Below are 19,072 nucleotides of genomic sequence, written 5' to 3' on the forward strand. Positions count from 1 at the left end.
ATACGAAAGTGCAGCAGGAGAGGCTGTGTCAGAAGGGGTGAGCCAGGTTTCGATGATGGCGAGGAAGGAAAGTTTGGTAGTAACAAAAAGATCATGGATGTAGGAAAGCTTGTTGCAGATAGAGCAAGCATTCCACAGAGTTCCTGTTAGTTGGACTGGGGAAGCGGGGGCTGGGTGAATGGGTATAAGGTTAGAGAGGTTACGGAAGGTTGTGATAGAGCGCGGATGGGAGGTAGAAATGACTGTGGGAATGTGGTGAGGAGGACCAGGATTTGAAGAGATATCACCAGCAGTGAGAAGGAGCAGAGGAAGTGTTAGCAGGTGGGAGCAGGAGAGGGCATGAGGGGGCTGTGTTTGGAGACAGAGGATTGTATGTTAAGGAACAGTTTTGAGGAGGAGGTGAGGTGGATGGGGAGGATTGAAGAAGAGATGAACAGTTCCTTACTTGGTGTAGGGATCAGGGGAGTTAGCAGAGAGTGAAGGATTATAGGGGTGAAATTGAAAACAAACAGAAACATTGTTTACAGTGACTTTGTCCAGTTACCTTCAGTTCCCTTCTGGTTCAATTCTGGTTTTAATTCTAAATTAATCTTCACACTTCTAGGACATACTTATAGGAATCACACTGCAGACTAAAGTCTATGCAGACTTGAGCTATGCAATATATGTACAACTAAGTGCATTCAGATGTGAAGCAGAGAGGAGTGGTCTCTGTTCATCTTGGTCAGAGAATTAAGAGTGGACCAGATGCATACAATCAAGCCAGAGTAAACAATGTCATAAATAACACTAGGGTAGAGCTGGGGTTAGTTTAAAAACATACCATGTGAATGTTATTTGCAGACGCAAGTCTATGTGCAAAGCTGGATGATGTACTATGTGGACTTCATAGACAGGCAGCAGGAGAGCTGGGTGGATGAACATACCATGTGAATGCTAGGTGCAGAAGCAAGTCTATGTGCAAAGCTGGGTGATGTACTATGTGCACTTCATAGACAGACAGCAGGAGAACAGGAGAGCTGGGTGGATGAACATACCATGTGAATGCTAGGTGCAGAGGCAAGTCTATGTGCAAAGCTGGGTGATGTACTATGTGCACTTCATAGACAGACAGCAGGAGAGCAGGAGAGCTGAGTGGATGAACATACCTGTCGGAAGAATAGAGATACCGGTTAGAGTGCGATGGTGGCAGGTAGCAGGGCACAGTCTGTATACATCTATCTGGTTTTAATTCTAAATTAATCTTCACACTTCTAGGACACACTTCTAGGAATCACACTGCAGACTGACAATGACCCTGAGAATACTTCCAAATTAAGAAAATAATTATTTTACTTTTGCCAGAAAATCAAAGTTCCGGAATGTACTGGAGCACCCCTAGACACAGGGCAACAGGTTACTCGGTACCGGTCCTCTCTGTCTCAGTTCTGGGGTTGTCACGGTGGCTGGACCCGGTCCGTGACCCTGCCAAGGGGCGTCCAATAAAAGGGGTGATGGTAGTTTGGTGCAGTCAATAACGAGGACACAGGGTTGCAGTCTTTTTACCTCTTTACTGAAGGCTTCAGGATCCTCAATCCATAGCACTGTCAGCAGGGCTGTCTGAGACCCGCCGGTCCGAAGGCACATCCAGAGTTCCCTTTGCAGGTGGAAATCGTTGCCTACCACTAACGCCTGTGTGTTGTAGTGCTTCCCTGCTGAGCATTCGGGATAGTTCTCACAACTTCTATTCTTGTTCGTTCCAGTTCTTTCTAGTTCTTTCTATTCTCCGTCCTCCAGGTTTGTTATGGCTAGGACGCACCCGTTTGATGGGAAGACTCGGAGCTCTTCCGGGACCCTAGAGACACCCCTCTCCACGCGTTGCCCCTATGTCTGCTTAGGTGATGTAAGATAGACAGCCAACCTATAATTAACTGTCCTGCGGTATTTGAAGGCATAAAGTCAGTTACTTCCTCGGTGTTCCGGGCACCGGCTACGCGCCTCAGTAGGATGTTGCCGTTCTCCGGGCACGACTCCTACTGGCTCTCCTTTGTGCTTTGATCTCGTTTCTCACTGTCCACAATATCCTTCGCTTCGTGTCCTTTCTAAGGATACCGCCGCAAGGTAGTGCAGGCGCGGTTCCGTTTCATTCTGTTCTTGTCACTAGGTACCTGCCAGGTTCCCACGCCTGACAGGGACCCCCCTGAACCTTCCCCGCAACACCCCCTGCCACGGGATGTTGCCTGGACAAAACCCAGTCAGCTTCTGACTAACTTCCTATCCAACCCCTAGTTTTACCAGTGTGAGGAGTGGCCTAATAAATAAAACCCTTTGCTCCCCCTAGTGGCCGGAGTGTGAAGTGTAATGTGTGCTGGTGATACCTGGTCAGATGAACTCCTTTAGTGCCATAAGACGTACCATCACTCCCCTTAGTGGCAGAGCGATACTACTGCAACGACCAGGTCTCTGGGGCGCTGCAGTACCAGCCAGAGCCAGACCTAAATCAAATTGAAAATCTGTGAGTTGACCTTAAGAATGTGCTGTACACAAGATATGCCCTCACATTCTGAGAGATTTGAAGAGCTGCTGCAAGGAAGAGTGGGCAAAGATGGACAATTCTGACTGTACCATGTGGATACACTCCAACCAAAAAGACTGAATGTTTTTATAAATTCAAAGGGGACTTCAACAAAGGATTAGATTAAGGATGTGCATATTTATGCAACTATATTATTTTAGTTCTTTATTTTTTTCCACCCAAAAAAGATTTGTTTATTTTTCAATGTATTTGTACAGATTATAAAACAACACTAAGGCTATGTGCACATATGTGGCTTTGCCTGTGGAATTTTCTGCGCGGAATCTTCCTCTCTTGGCAGAAAATGCAGTTTGAAAATCCGCGCTTTTTTTGATCCGTTTTTTATGCGGATTTGTATGCGTTTTTGTATAGAAATATTATAACATAAAACTGAAATCTCAGACTCTGACGTGTTTCAAGTGTATAACAACACTCTCATTCATAGGATATGAGATGGAAAAGAAACATTTCACAATTTATAACAAATCTCACTATGTATGCATGAATCACTGAATCCATTAAAAGTTTAGAGTTTAATATACCAGCGAAATGTAACATGAACCGCGTTACAGTGGATGGCTGAATCATTGTTACCGAAGTGTAACAGAAAGCACGTAAAACTGTATGGATGAGCAATTGAATCCAGGCAAATTTTTCACTGCTTTTTTTGTAGTGTTATATCTCACCAAAATGTAGCCAAGAACATATAATACTCAATAGATGAGCAATATAATAACAATAAATTTTTGAACAATTTTTTGGAGGCTTATATACCACCAAAATCTACCCAAAAATATATAAAACTGATAAATTTTTTATCAATAGATGAGTAATTTAATCCAGATACATTTTTAACACTTTTTCAGAGTGTTATATACAACCAAAATGTACCTTATAACACGTAATACTCTATGGATGAGTAATTAAATCCAGATACATTTTTTAACTTTTTTTTGGCTGGTTAGCCATCACAGAAATGTACCCCGGACCACAGAATATTGTATGGCTGAGATATGTAACCCAGCAAAAACTGTTAACACTTTTTTTTAGTTTTACATACCATTGCAATGTATAAATAACCAGATTAAACTATATGGATGACTAATTGAATCCAGAAATAAATTTGTAACACAAATAATTTTAAAGTGTAGTTTTTGTACTTCTACACTCAGAAAGGCTTTGCAGAAAGTGCAAAGCCAGGAAAAAATTATAAGGCGGGTCATCTATAGACCCCTGAAATGCAACAACTGGCGGACTTCATTCAAATATTTTTTTGTTTGTTTCAATAATTTTTATTTGAAAGATATCACAAAGATCTCCCAACATAGGAGTATTGACTGTACATAAATCACATAAATATCACCAATAACATGGTATTATATGAAGTGGTTATAAATGTTGATTAATTTAAGACAAGACAAAGACAAGACAGAAACAAAAGGGGTTATGCTCAAGATCATGAACAATATAAAACCACTCTACAATATTACAGAAAATTTCTCTCGTATCAACAAGTATCAGACGGACATCAACACCAGCCAGATCAGGTACCCTCAGTCCACCATAGAGGAAGAAAGGAGTCAACGCCTCACGGAGAAAGGGTGAGAGCCAACTTCATTTGATCATCCGGATGTAGTTCCAGCCATGGCAACCAGATTTGAAAGAAGGAATTCCAGTTATCGGTTCTAGTCACTTGGATGCGCTCATATATCATGATAGTGTTCATTCTATCTTTGACAAGAGATATTGAGAGCGAAGGAGACCTCCATTTTGACGCTATATGTATTTTGGTCGCCATTCCCAACAGGACTACCAGTCTGTGTAGATTTTTGGATAAACCCTGCGGTTTTAATCCCAGGAGGAAGGTCAATGGGTTCATTGGTGTCTCTTTTCCATACATCCTATCCACCAAGAGCTTTACCTCCTGCCATAGATCAGACACCACCGGGCAGGTCCACCATATGTGACCCATATCTCCTGGTGCGTCACAGCCTCTAAAACATTTGTCAGAAACCTGAGGATATATGGCATGCAGCCTCGTAGGGACCAGGTATGTTCTATGTAGAACTCTGAGGGAAGGCTCAACTAGAGATACCTGGTGGGAGCCTCTTGATAAGGCGTTACAACAGCTCTGCCAATCCCTCAGTGAGATGTCAAACCCCAGATCCTCTTCCCACTGTTGCATAAATCTAAGCTTTTTCTCCTCCTGTATATTAGCAAAGGAAGAGTATAAATAAGAGATAACCGCCCCGCCCAGTGGATCACTTGAACATTTTTGCTCAAATCCAGTGATTCGGAAAGGCCTCCCACCCGGTACACACTTTCTAACAAAATCAAAGATTTGGTTAATACGGAATGCTTCTCGAACTGGCGGGTCATACTTTTGAATGAACTCCTGTTTAGATAGGACTATGTTTAACGGGGAGCAGAGATGTTTTATTGTAGTTATTCCTCTCAGAATCCACCAGGAAAAGGGTTGGGGGTCAAGACCCGGGGGGAAGACTGGGTTGCAACATAATGAATTTAGTGGCGTGCTCTTGGTTTGTAGCTCATTCTTAAACCTCTCCTTCCTCCAGAGGAGCAGAGACTGAGCCGCAAAAGGCGAGATATTAGCGATATGTTTAGGGAGCTTAGCTTCAGTCCACAGCAGGCCCATCAGAGAGTGAGGTTTCAATAGAAATGACTCCAGTTGGACCCACCTAGGTTTATCTACGGTTGAGCATATTCTGGTTAGCTGGGCAATCTGGGCCGCTTTAAAATAATTTATGAAATTAGGTAAGGAGAATCCTCCTTTTTTTCGGTGAATAAACATGATCTGTTGTTTGATTCTAGGCTTTATCCCCTGCCATATAAATTTGGAAACCATAGAATGTATATCGCGTAATACTCTCAAGGGAACTGGAATGGGGAGGGAGCGGAACAGGTATAGAAACCTTGGGAGGGAGACCATTTTTATGGTGTTTATTCTGCCTAGCCATGAAAGTGTCAATGACGACCATTTAGTCAGATCTTGTTGAAAATTCTTTATAAGGGGGTATAGTTCCATTTATGTAAGGTAGATCTGCTAGACGTGAGGTTAATCCCCAAATAGGTTAGATAGTGTTCTTTTTTTTTCGAATCCAAATTGCGACACTAGATATGCTTGATCTTTTTCAAATGTGTTCAGGAAGAGGGTCTCTGACTTATCTATATTTATTTTAAGCCCTGATACCGACTCAAAGTCGCGAAGTAGTGTGAATAAATTTGGAAGGGTGGTATGGGGGTTAGTGAGGGTTAGAAGCAAATCGCTGGCAAACAGACTGACTTTATATTGATCACCCAACTCAGCAGGTCCTAAGATGTCAGTGTTTTTCCTTATGGCTTCGGCGAGAGGTTCCATTGCCAAGGCGAACAAAGCTGGCAAGAGAGGGCATCCCTGTCTAGTTCCTCTCATTATGTTTATTGGGGAGGGTTGCAGTGACGGGAGCTTAAGATATGCAGTTGGTTTATCGTATAGTAAAGTTAGGCAGTTGACTAGTTTGTGGGGCAGACCGAACAAAGATAGTACTTTGAAAAGGTATGGCCATGACACTGAGTCAAAAGCCTTTTCAATGTCTAAGGCTAGAAGCATAGTAGGCCGCTGAGAATTGGTTGCCGAGTGTATTATATTTAGATTACGTCTTATATTATCCGGTCCCTGTCTCCTCGGTATAAAACCTACTTGGTCTCTGTGTACAAGGGAAGGGAGTACTTTATTGATTCTATCTGTGATAATGGATGTGAATATCTTTAAGTCAACATTAAGTAACGAGATAGGTCGGTAATTTTTAGTTAACAGGTGATCCTTTTTGGATTTGGGAATCACTGCAACATGAGCTATATAGAATTCTGGGGGCATTTGGGTACCATGTAAAAGTGCATTACAGAATTTTGTAATGTGTGGCGTGAGAGTTTCTTTAAATTTTTTATAGTATGGCGCTGTAAGACCGTCAGACCCAGGGGCTTTGTCAGTTTTCAGTTTTTGGATTATTAGCTCCACATCTTCGTTTGATATCTCAGCCTACAGTAATTGGGAAGAAGATTCATTAAGTTTAGGGAGTGATAGGTGTTGCAGGAAGGTTTGCAGAGAGTGCGGGGGAGGGGGCTTGGGTGAAGAGTATAAATTTTGATAAAAATTATGGAACTCTCTATAGATATCTTCGGGATGGGCAGAGACATGTCCGTTACTATTTTTGATTGAGTGGATAGTATTTAAGGACTCTTTTTGGCGCAATTGTCGTGCTAGTAATTTGCTTGGCTTGTTTGCCAGCCTATAAAAAGAGGCCCTTGTCCATGCCAAAGCACGTTCTGTTCTATGTGTGAGGACGGTATTTAACTGGAGTTTGACGTCTTGTATCTGCTTGATCAGACACCGTGATGAGGACTGCTGGTTTGCTTGTTCAAGATTTAGTAATTTGTTTTCTAGTTTGGTTTGTAGTTCCGATCTGTTTTTTTTCCTAGCTGTTGCCAGCTTAATTATGGTGCCCGTGATATATTTCTTATGCGCTAGCCATATGTTTCCCGGGGATGACTCTTCATTAACGTTCATTTGGAAGTAGAGCTTAAGTTCATTGATGATGGTTGTCGCTATTTCTGGGTCTGTCAATAAAGAGTTATTTAGCCGCCATCTGAACAGTTTGGATGTGCTTACGTTAAACTTGTATACCGAGAGGACTGCATCGTGATCCGACCAGGAGGATGGAACATGGCGGGAGAACAGAACCCCCGGCAATGTGTTTGCTGTGGCTATGTGTAAGTCTATCCTCGAGTAAGTTTTATGTACAGTGGACAAAAAGGTATATCCTTTTGTGGAACCATTTGTTTCCCTCCATACATCGACTAGTCTATTCTCACTCATCAATTTAATTATCCTTCGTCTGTCTCTCTTGGATATGTCTGATTGCTTTGCTGCCGTGCAGTCAAGAGCGGGGTTCAAAGTGAAGTTGAAGTCCCCACACCAGATCAAATGTTGATAGGGGATTACCGATATCTTGGATAGTATTGATTTAAATACTAGCGTCTGAGTTGCAGTGGGCATGTAACTGTTTATTATGCAGATGCTTTGTCCTTGCAAGTTACTATATATGATAATGAATCTGCCCTCCGGGTCCTCAACAGTGCCCTCCACCTGAAATGGTAAGCTATTTTTAAGTAGTATGGCTACTCCTCTAGTCTTACGTTCCCATGCCACCAGATAAAAACGAGAGTAGTTGGAGTCAAAGTACTTAGGGCTAGAAGTTTTAGAGAAGTGGGTTTCCTGTAAGCATATGATGTCTGGTTTGTGTTTGTGATAGTCTAGTAACGCCTTTTTACGCTTCATGGGTGAGTTAAACCCATGTACATTATGGGACAAAACTCTACACATAGGTGCGAAATTTGTTACCGCTAATGATCCGCCAGTGTCTATTGCCCGATCTCGTTAACCTGCCGGGAAGTCGCGTCAGAGATAAGTAGAGCAGTGGAGCATGTTCACATCTGTTAGAGAAACGAAAGGGAGAAGACAACACAAGGGGAGACAAAGACATTAGACAAAGAACAATTAAACATTTGGGTAAAATACCCTTTTAAGGCAGTGTCATTCAAATATTTTTAAATTGTAGTTGCTGTACTTCTACACTCAGAAAGGCTTTGAATAAAGTGGAAAGCAATAAAAAAAATTAAAAAGAGGGTAATACAGTAATTCTCTTCAGTTGTCAGCTTCTTCTCCTTCCACGGGAGGCTGGAGGGACTGCCTACACCTGCTTCCTAAAGTCCGATTCCTAGGTGTCTGGGCTGCAAGTGACCCAGCTTCTGACATATAGAAATGGGCACCAGCCACCTGTGTTTCCTGCACCATCGGCTGCTCTGGGAACCCCAAGGACAATACACTCTTTCGGGGATGGTAGTAGCCCTGTCTGGAGCCACCTCACTGAGCTTTCTTCCGGGAACACCCCCTCTGCATAACAGCAAAGTTGCCCCTCCATTTTGAGGAATGGTTCCAACCATTAGCTCTTGTAGCCTTCGAGACAAGTGTTCCTTTTCTACTGCCCAATGGTTGAACGAGATGTGATGACAGATCCCTCCAGCGTCAAGTGTCCAATTTATCAATAGATAACCCAGTTGGATAAAAAAAAAATGCCTTTTATTAAATTAACATTAGAAATATAAAAACTGGCCACCTGGAAGATGGCCTTTGTAGAAACCGACGCATTCATTGAAGTGCCTTAATCATTTTATCCAGCTGGATCATCCATTTATAAATTGGACATTTGCAGCTGGAGGACCTTCCTTTCTTCTACCATTTTCACGTCGTGGACTGGAACAGCTCCATGCGGCTTCATCTGACACAGCAAGGAGCTCCTGGATGTGGTGAGCTGACAACCATTTTCCCCATTCCCTCCCTGTTGTATTAAACTCTTCAGTGGACCTCCTTCTCCCCTGACGGTTAACCACTCCCCAGGATGCCAACTATCTGTACCTTGCTGCTAGCGGGCCCAATAACATTTCTCCAGACCTGGTCCTTGCTTGCCTCCTTGTCTTTTCCGACCAGCCTAGACCCCTCAGTCCGCTCACCAGTTCCTGGATCCTGGCTCTCCTGCCTGTAAAAACCTCAGGGGTAAATGATGCGTCTTGGGTTGGGGTCTTGGTGGTTCCAGGTAATCGTCCGGATCCTGACCACAGGCTCCTGCCACCTGTGCTATTGCTCCAGTTTCCTCTGGCTCCAATATTCCTCCGGTAACTCCCTTGGGAGTCTTGCGTGGTTCTACCATCTTTGTCGCCCACTAAGCACGTTACACTGGATGACTAATTGAATACAGCAAAAAATGTACCCCAGACCATGGAATACTTTGTGGGTGAGTAATTGAACCCAGAAAAATGTATAATCGCTATATTGTAGTGTAAGATATCACAGAAATGTACCCCACACCACGGAATACTGAATGGCTGAGAAATGTAATCCAGCAAAATATTTGAACGCTTTTTTGGATTAATAGATATCATATTAATGTACCCTAGACAAACTGTTACAGAGCTGTGCAATGGCGTCAGTGTCCAGAGCAGGGCGGTGCCTGTCCTTTTATAACCCCTGATGGTGAGGTAATGCGGCCAGTCAATCACAGTAATGCCACTACCAAGATGGCTACGGCATTACAGTGACTCACAGGCAATCCTCACGTTTATTGGCTGCGCAAGAGGCGCCAAACATGCGGGGCAGAGATGTGACTATTACATACAGCACCAGATAATTCTCGATGAATTACGAGCACATCCGAGAACCCCGATACTCAAGTGATATCCGAGTATCACCGAGCATGTCGCTCATCCAAAATTGTTACCCTTTTTCTCATCAGTGTATATCATTAAACATCTAGTAATCCTGGGATTTCCAAAATTCCACAACTTTTCCCTCTCCGTGTTGACATTTCAATGTTGTGGATTATAGATGTATAAGTACACCCGACCTGGATACAGTCACATTACACATACACAAATGCTCCTCCAGCGCCATGACAACCAGCACAGCAGAGTCCTGCGTACACTGAGGCCCCTGATCATGTGACCCCTGACTCCTCCCCTCCTGTGACCTCATAACAGGTCCTGTGCGCACAGAACAGCCATATATGTGGTGTGCTGCTCTGCAGGTGGAGGTAGGTGCTGGAGATTCCCCATTACTGGGCGTCATTAACCCCTTCAGCATGTATTTACATTTTCCTCTGGTGCCTTATCAGTTGCTTTTTGCCTGAGACGAGTTGTATTTTGAGCACTTATCACATACAGTTATTTTTGATCTGTTAGCAGTAAAACGTACTCGTTTTGCCCTTTTCTGCATTTTTAACATTATTATTATTGTTTATTTATATAGCATCATTAATTCCATGGTGCTGTACATGAGAAGGGGTTACATGCAAATTACAGATATCACTTACAGTAAACAAACTAACAATGACGGACTGGTACAGAGGGGAGAGGACCCTGCCCTTGCGGGCTTACATTCTACAGGATTATGGGGAAGGAGACAGTAGGTCGAGGGTTGCGGTAGCTCCGATCATGTTGAGGTGGCCATGTGGTCATTACAGATTGTAAGCTTCTTTGAAGAGGTGGGTTTTCAGGTTTCTTTTGAAGGATCCAAAAGTAGTGGATAACCGGACGTGTTGGGGCACTGAATTCCAGAGGATGGGGATATTCGGGAGAAGTCTTGGAGGCGATTACATTCACTATTTATGTAAAAATTGAGTCATATCTTGTCTGTGGGTCAGTAGGATTTCGCTGATACCAGATAACCTTGCGTGGTGGGTTAATACCATATACCAGTGGTGTGGAACCTTTTAGAGACAGAGTGCCGAAACTGCAACCCAAACCGCACGTATTTATCACAAAGGGCCAACATGGCCATTTAACCAGAATACTGAGGTTTTAGATTAGAAAAAACAACTCATGCAGAGAGCAGATGGGAACAGCAGAGAGGAGACGGGGGCAGCAGAGAGGAGCCACAGACAGGAGCAGGGGTACCAGACTGCAGATATAAAGGAATATGCTTCCTATTTTGGTATATGCACCCTTATCCTGCTGTATACACCCTCATCTTGTTGTATGAACCCTCATCCTGGTATATGCCCCCTCATCCTGGTATATGCATCCACATCCTGATATATATGCACTCTCATCCTGGTGTATGCACCCTCAACTTGGTATATGCACCCCCATCTTGGTATGTGCACCCATATCCTGGTATATGCACTCACATGTTGGTACATGCACCCCCATCCTTGTATATGCCCCCCATCCTTGTATGGCCTACCCCATCCATGTTTATGTCCTTCCTTGTATATGCTCCCCCATCCTTGTATATGATGCCCCTATACTTGTATATGCTCCCCCCATCCTTGTATAGGCTCCCCCCTTCCTTGTATAGGCTCCCCCCATCCTTGTATGGCCTACCCCATCCCTGTTTATGCCCGTTCTTGTACATGCTCCCCCAGCCTTGTATATGCTCCCCATCCTTGTGTACTCTCCCGCTATACTTGTATATGTCCTTTATCCTGGTATATGTGCCCCCTATCTTGGTATATGCCCTTCAACCTGGCATATGCTCCCCCAATCCATTTATATGCCCTTCATCCTGATATATGCTCCCTATTCTGGTATATGCCTTTCAAACTGGTATATGCTCCCCCAATCCATTATATGCCCTTCATCCTGATATATGCCCTTTACCCTGGTATATGTTCCCTCATCCTTGTATATGCTCCCTCAATCCATTTATATACTCCCCCATCCTTATAGATGCCCTTCATCCTTGTATATATGCCCCCATCCTTGTAAATGTCACCCCATCATTGTATATGTCCCCCATCCTGTTCAAAACAAAGTAAGAAAAAAACAATAAACATTACAACTCACCTTTCGTCCTTCCTTTCCCCCGCCTTGTCGCGTCAACTTCTGAAGCTAGCAGCTGATTTCAGCGTTCAAGTGTTGTGCAGTGCATGACGTCAGCAGCCGGCCTCTGTTTGGCTAGCAGCACACGGACCTGGCAAGTTAGTGCACTGCAATAATCTTCAGCCGGATGTGTGTCCAAGGATGCGGATCCAGCTGAAGGGCTGGTATTTCAGGGGTCCTCAACCGCCAGTCTCTGTCCATTGATGCGGAACGGCAATGGCGTGCATGCCCCAGGTTCACCACCGCTACCATATGCTATGTGTGCATTGATACTTTTATGGAATATATTTTATATATTTTTCGTAGTTTGTTTGTATATTTTTTTTTAGTGGTTAACATTTCATCTGGCTGGTCACAAAGTTGGTGACTGAACCGCCTTCCTCGGTCTGACCAGCCTGATGTCACTGTCAATATTGACCCAAAGTATTTTGTCCTCTATGATGTCCTCCATCAGTTCTCACCCAGTGTGTTTATCACCTCTTTACTGCAATCTATGGGACCCTCAACCTGTCCATCTCTTATACTCCATGGTCTATTACCGAACCACCTAATTAACTCCTTCCCATCACAGCTAATTTTCAATTTTGTAACTTAATTTCTTCTTCCCTTGTTCTAAGGCAAGGATTCCCAACCTGTAGCTTGAGAGCCATGTGTGGCTCATGGCTGTCTGCCAGCTTGGTGCATTAACACCAGGTGTAGCAAACTAGATGGTGACTTTTGTGTGTAGCCCTTCAAAGAAGTGCCGATCTGAATGGGAGCAAGATAGGAAACCCTGAAGCTCGGCATACTGCTTTGTTGTGAATAGAGTGGAAAAGCTTTGGCAGTCATTATACCAGTAACAGAGGGGGCTCTGGGTGTCACTGTGAGTGGGGCAGCAGCTGAATTTGGCTCGCAACGCTTTCTCAGAGCTGAATGTGGCTCATGACCCGCTTTCATAGTTGAATGTGGCTCTCAAGGTCGGAAAGGTTGGGGACCTCTAAGACCTCATGCAGAAGTCAATGCTTTTTATGAGTGTTTTTTTCATCAGTGGTTTTCTCATATGAAAAAAAAAATGTTGGTGGTTTCTCATATCAAACTGAGTACAAAAATGGATGGCATTCGAGTTCTGTCCAATTTTTTCAGATAGATTACACCATGTTCCAAATGATTATGCAAATTATATTTTTCTCGGATTTTCCTAAATGGTCGGTGCAAATGATAGTCAGTCTAATAAAAGTCATCACCCGTTAGATTATACATCAAATTTTATTGATGAAACTTCCCAATGATAACAGTATAATCTCCAAAATGAATAAAAACTCAAAATGCACTGTTCCAAATTATTAGGCACAGTAGAATTTCTATACATTTGATATGTTTTAAAGAACTGAAAATGCTCATTTGTGGAATTTGCAGCATTAGGAGGTCACATTCACTGAATAAAAAGCTATTTAACTCCAAAACCTCCTAACAGGCCAAGTTACATGTTAACATAGGACCCTTCTTTGATATCACCTTCACAATTCTTGCATCCATTGAACTCGTGAGTATTTAGAGAGTTTCTGCTTGTATTTCTTCTCTTCCAGAGCTGCTGTTTTGATGTGAACTCCCTCCCACCCTCATAGATCTTTTGCTGGATGATACTCCAAAGGTTCTCTATAGGGTTGAGGGGAAGATGGTGGCCACACCATGAGTTTATCTCCTTTTATGCCCAAAGCAGCCAATGTCTCAGAGGTATTCTTTGCAGCATGAGATGGTGCATTGTCATGTATGAAGATGATTTTGCTCCTGAAGTCACGTTTCTGCTTTTTATACTATGGAAGAAAGTTGTCAGTCATAAACGCTATATACTTTGCAGAGGACATTTTCACACCTTCAGGAACCATAAAGTGTCCTACCAGCTGTTTCCCCCTGATTTCGGCCCAAAACATGACTCCTCCACCTCCTTGCTGACGTTGCAGCCTTGTTTGGACATGGTGGCCATCCACCAACCTTCCACTACTCCATCCATCTGGACCATCCAGGGTTGCTCGACACTCATCAGTAAACAAGACTGTTTGAAAATTAGTCTTCATGTATGTCTGGGCCCACTGCAACAGTTTCTGCTTGTGAACACTGTTTAGGGGTGGCCGAATAGTAGGTTTGTGCACCACAGCAAGCCTTTGAAGGATCCTACACCTTGAGGTTCGAGGGACTCCAGAGGCACCAGCAGCTTTAAATAACTGTTTGCTGCTTTGTATTGGTATTTTGGCAGTTGCTCTCTTAATCCAATGGATTTGTCTGGCAGAAACCTTCCCCATTATGCCTTTATCTGCATGAACTCTATCTGTGCTCTGTTTCAGTCACAAATCTCTTCAAAGTATGATGATCACTCTTATGTTTTCATGAAATATTTAATGTTTTCATACCTTGTCCAAGGCATTGCACTATTTAACGCTTTTCAGTAGCAGAGAGATCCTTTTTATTTCCTATATTGCTTGAAACCTGTGGCCTGCTTAATAATGTGGAACATCATTTTTAAGTAGTTTTCCTTTAATTAGAATCACCTGGAAAACTAATTATCACAGGTGTTTAAGATTGATTTCAGTGATCCATTGAGCCCTGAGACACAAAACCATCCACGAGTTTATTTGAAAAACAAAACAATTAAATCTTTATGACACTTAAATCCAATTTGCATAATAATTTGGAACACACTGTATAATAATATATATAACGAAAAACATGGATAGAACTCGTACGAGAAAAGGTCTGAATGATCCCTAAAAGGCATAACTTTTAAATTTAACATCCAGAGGGCTTTTTTCTTGAGGGTTGAGTTGTAGTTTTGTACCACACCAAGTACAATGTACTGGGAAATGGAGAAAAAAACTCCATGTGCATTGAAATCGTGAAAAACAAGCCCAAAATTCTGCCGTTGCTTTTGTGTGATAAAAATGACCAGTCAACACTATTCTTCAGGTTAGTTTATGTCGATACCAAAGTTGTGTAGTTGTATTATTTGGTTTGTTTCACCATTTTCTGAAACCAATAACTTTTTATTTTTTTTCATAGATTAAAGAGGTTGTCCATTACTTTATCATCATTGATGTCCTATCCTTAGGATAGGTCATCAATGTCTGATCGGTCAGGGCAGCCACGGCGATCATCTGTTCTCGTTGTCGTCAGCCGGCCGCCAGCCAGAAGTGCTCAATTACGGAGCTGCTTTGTCTTCTGATAATGGCCATGGCTGGGTACAGCAAAAGGGTAGGTCATCAATAATAAAGTAGTGGACAACCTCTTTAAGCTGTCTAAGAACTTCTTTTGGTTGTGTCTTTTCATGTTTTTTTATGCCATTTTCTGGGGCCATACAATGCGATGCTTTTATCACTCTTGCATGTTTGGAGCTCTGGCAACAGTAAAACTGCAATTCGGGTGTTTCAATTTCTCTTTACGTTGTCTACTGTACGGGCTGATTTTATATTTTGATTGACTGGAATTTTATGGCTGTAGTGATATCAATTATGTTTATTTTTGGAAATATTTTTATTTCTCTATTTTTAAAGGGAAAAAGGGGGATGATTCAAATTTGTATGTTAAAAAACAAACATTTACTGTAGCAAACTTTTTAAGTCCCCGTAGGGATATTTGAACCTGCAACTATCTGATAACTTGTTCTATTTACTGCAATACCACAGTATTGTGGTATTGATTAAAAATCACAAGATGAGCTTACCAGGAGTATCATCATGGCAGGCCATGGCAACCCTTTGGATTGCACTCCGCGCCCCAATCTCTGGCATTGGAATTTATTAGCAGTAATCAGAGCCCACATCATACATGAAAACCCATACTACTACAGCCAATGTTGGTAATGGATTAACCGTCACTATTTACTTTCCAACAAGTCTGTACATAACAAAAAACATTCTAGACTATTTGGAGCCATCTATCATCACTTTTTACCTCTAGTTGTATTGTAATTGTATTATTACATGGGATTCCACATGATGCTACATCGGTGTCATCTTCTTATTCAGGTCTCTAAAATATTGGATCCTCTCTTTGGAGATCTTCTATATAACAGAATTTTTCTGATTGACCCATCAAGGATGGATAGGGACAGGGACAAGATGGCAGAGAGGATATTACACCTCACCCTAGAGATTCTTTACCGGCTTACTGGAGAGGTGAGAGATTCTGATGATGTCACATTACATCATTCTTATCTATGGGAATAACAGATGTCAGAACTGGGGAGGTGAAGACTCTGGGAATGTTTGATGTTTGATTTATTCACGTGTCTCACCATAAACAGGATTACATAGTAGTGAAGACCTCTAGTGAGCGCTATGAGACCCCTTTGTATGAGGGATGGGGAAGACCCCTGAGCCCAATCACGGGACCTCCACCTCACCTTCTGATACATGAGGACATCAATGACCAGAAGATCCTAGAACTCGCCTACAAGATGATTGAGCTGCTGACTGGAGAGGTGACACTGCTGGGAATGCTGGGACATTATACTGTAACGCTATGAAGGGACCGGGGAAATGACGGTATCATTGTATGTGTCAGATTCCTATAAGGTGTCAGGACGTCACCATCTATTTCTCCATGGAGGAGTGGGAGTATTTAGAACGACACAAAGATCTGTACAAGGACATCATGATGGAGGTTCCCCAGCCCCTCTCATTACCAGGTAAAAGACAGGACTAAATAATCACAACCTACAATTATCTGTATGTGAATAATTAATTCAGTCCCTGTATGTGTTTCCTCCAGATCTATCCAGTAAGAGGACAACACCAGAGAGATGTCCCCGTCCTCTTCTTCCACAGGACTGTAAACAAGAAAATCCAAATGTTCCTCAGGATCTTCAGGTAGATGGAGAGAAGGTGTCATGAAATCTTCCCTATGATGTATAGATGGCTGTGAAGGTCTTGTGCTCAGTCTTGTTTTATCCACCAGTATTATATGTGTTATACTTGTGTCATGAGAACAGTGGAGATGGCAGAATTAGAACTGATCATAGATGTGACTTCTCCATTTGTCTGTGACTTTTACAATATTTGTTTCAGGATGAAGATCTGACCCATATTACTACTACAGAGACATATGTGAGGGGTGATGAGTGGTGTGAAGAGGAGAGTTTTACAGATGACCAACCAGGTGAGTAGTAACCCCTATATGCAAAGAAGTCATAAATTCTTCTCAGACACTTTTCAGCAAGAAAAATAAAATAATTTTGTAGATGTGATACATGTAATGGCTGAACAAAATAATAATCTATATATATAATTGTCCAAGGGTTTTTCTGTCTGTCTGTCCTGGAAATCCCGCGTCTCTGATTGGTCGATGATGATGATGTCATAAAGGACGTAGACATCCCGCGTCTCTGATTGGTTGAGGCCCCCAGGCCTCGACCAATCAGCAACGGGCACAGTATCGACGTAGATGTCATAATGGTTGCCATGGCGACGATGATGTCATAAAGGTTGCCTCGACCAATCAGCGACGGGCACAGTCTGCCGCGAATTCTGGAATCATCATTGTCCATATACTACGGGGACATGCAAATTCTAGAATACCCGATGCGTTAGAATCGGGCCACAATCTAGTACTGTATAATCTCCCAGCAGTCTCCTCTCATCACCCAGAATCCTGCAGTGTACACTGTATAATCTCCCAGCAGTCTCCTCACATCACCCAGAATCCTCCAGTGTACACTGTATAATCTCCCAGCAGTCTCCTCTCCTCCAACCACCCAGAATCCTCCAGTGTATCTATATATATATAATTGTCTAAGGGTTTTTCCGTCTGTCTGTCTGTCTGTCCTGGAAATCCTGTCCTGGCGGTCTGTCTGTCCTGTCCTGGCGGCCTCGACCAATCAGAGACGGGCACAGTATTGACGTAGAAATCCCGCGTCTCTGATTGGTCGAGGCCGCCAGGCCTCGACCAATCAGCGACGGGCACAGCGACGATGATGTCATAAAGGACGTAGACATCCCGCGTCTGATTGGTCGATGCCGCCAGGCCTCGACCAATCCGCGACAGGCACAGTATCGACGTAGATGTCATAATGGTTGCCATGGCGACGATGATGTCATAAAGGTTGCCTCGACCAATCAGCGACGGGCACAGTCTGCCGCGAATTCTGGAATCATCATAGTCCATATACTACGGGGACATGCATATTCTAGAATACCCGATGCGTTAGAATCGGGCCACAATCTAGTAATAATAATAATCTCTTTAGATAGAATAGAAGAAATTATGTTACAAGCCTTTGAGTTGGCTTAGGTTCCTTCATAAGGCATTATAAAACATAGTATCTGAATAACACATATACAATAATAATAATTTTTATTTATATAGCGCCAACATATTCCGCAGCACTTTACAATTAAGCGGGGACATGTACAGACAATAACTTCAGTACAAGTTAAGACAATTTAAACAGTGACATTAGGGGGTGAGGTTCCTGCTCGCAAGCTTGCAATCTACATGGAAATGGGGGGGACACAATAGGTGAAAAGTGCTTGTTATTTCAGGCCTGGCAATTATAATAAATAGGGATTTTCATATAAAGCTGCATGATCCGGTCATCAGCCCGTGTGTTTAAGTGCAATAGTCAAGTATCAAGTGCAGTTATGTGCATGGAGGGTGTGGAGACAGATGAATAGTAGGGTGCAGATTCACACGCAGATAATATTTGAAAGGAAGGAACAGGACAAAGTTAGTTTACTGAGTAGTTGATTTGGTAGGCTTGTTTGAAGAGATGGGTTTTTAAAGCGCACTTGAATAGGTCGGGGCTAGGTATCAGTCTGATCGTCTGGGGAAGTGCATTCCAGAGAGCTGGTGCAGCACGAGAGAAGTCTTGGAGATGGAGGTGCGAGGTTCGGATTACGGGGGATGTTAGTCTTAGGTCATTTGTAGAATGGAGGGCACGTGTAGGGCGATAGATGGATATGAGAGAGGAGATATAAGGCGATGCAGAACTGTGGAGAGCTTTGTGGGTGAGAGAGATGAGTTTATACTGGACCCTGTAGCGAATGGGTAGCCAGTGTAATAACTGGCACAAGATGGAGGCATCGGTGAAGCGGCTGGACATAAATATGACCG

At 42.9% G+C, this 19,072-nt stretch overlaps 1 protein-coding gene across 1 annotated transcript in view; it reads left to right on the plus strand.

Moving 5' to 3' along the window:
• Positions 1-19,072, plus strand: part of LOC138666579 (uncharacterized) — a 115,488-nt gene that overhangs the window by 25,054 nt on the left and 71,362 nt on the right. Inside the window, exons 2-6 of the mRNA XM_069754782.1 lie at positions 15,988-16,137; positions 16,266-16,442; positions 16,526-16,649; positions 16,733-16,830; positions 17,029-17,119. Coding sequence (XP_069610883.1) covers positions 15,988-16,137; positions 16,266-16,442; positions 16,526-16,649; positions 16,733-16,830; positions 17,029-17,119 — 640 coding nt within the window. The remainder of the gene's footprint in view (positions 1-15,987; positions 16,138-16,265; positions 16,443-16,525; positions 16,650-16,732; positions 16,831-17,028; positions 17,120-19,072) is intronic.

This window comes from Ranitomeya imitator, chromosome 2, assembly GCF_032444005.1.
Source record: "Ranitomeya imitator isolate aRanImi1 chromosome 2, aRanImi1.pri, whole genome shotgun sequence".
Classification (NCBI taxonomy): domain Eukaryota; kingdom Metazoa; phylum Chordata; class Amphibia; order Anura; family Dendrobatidae; genus Ranitomeya; species Ranitomeya imitator.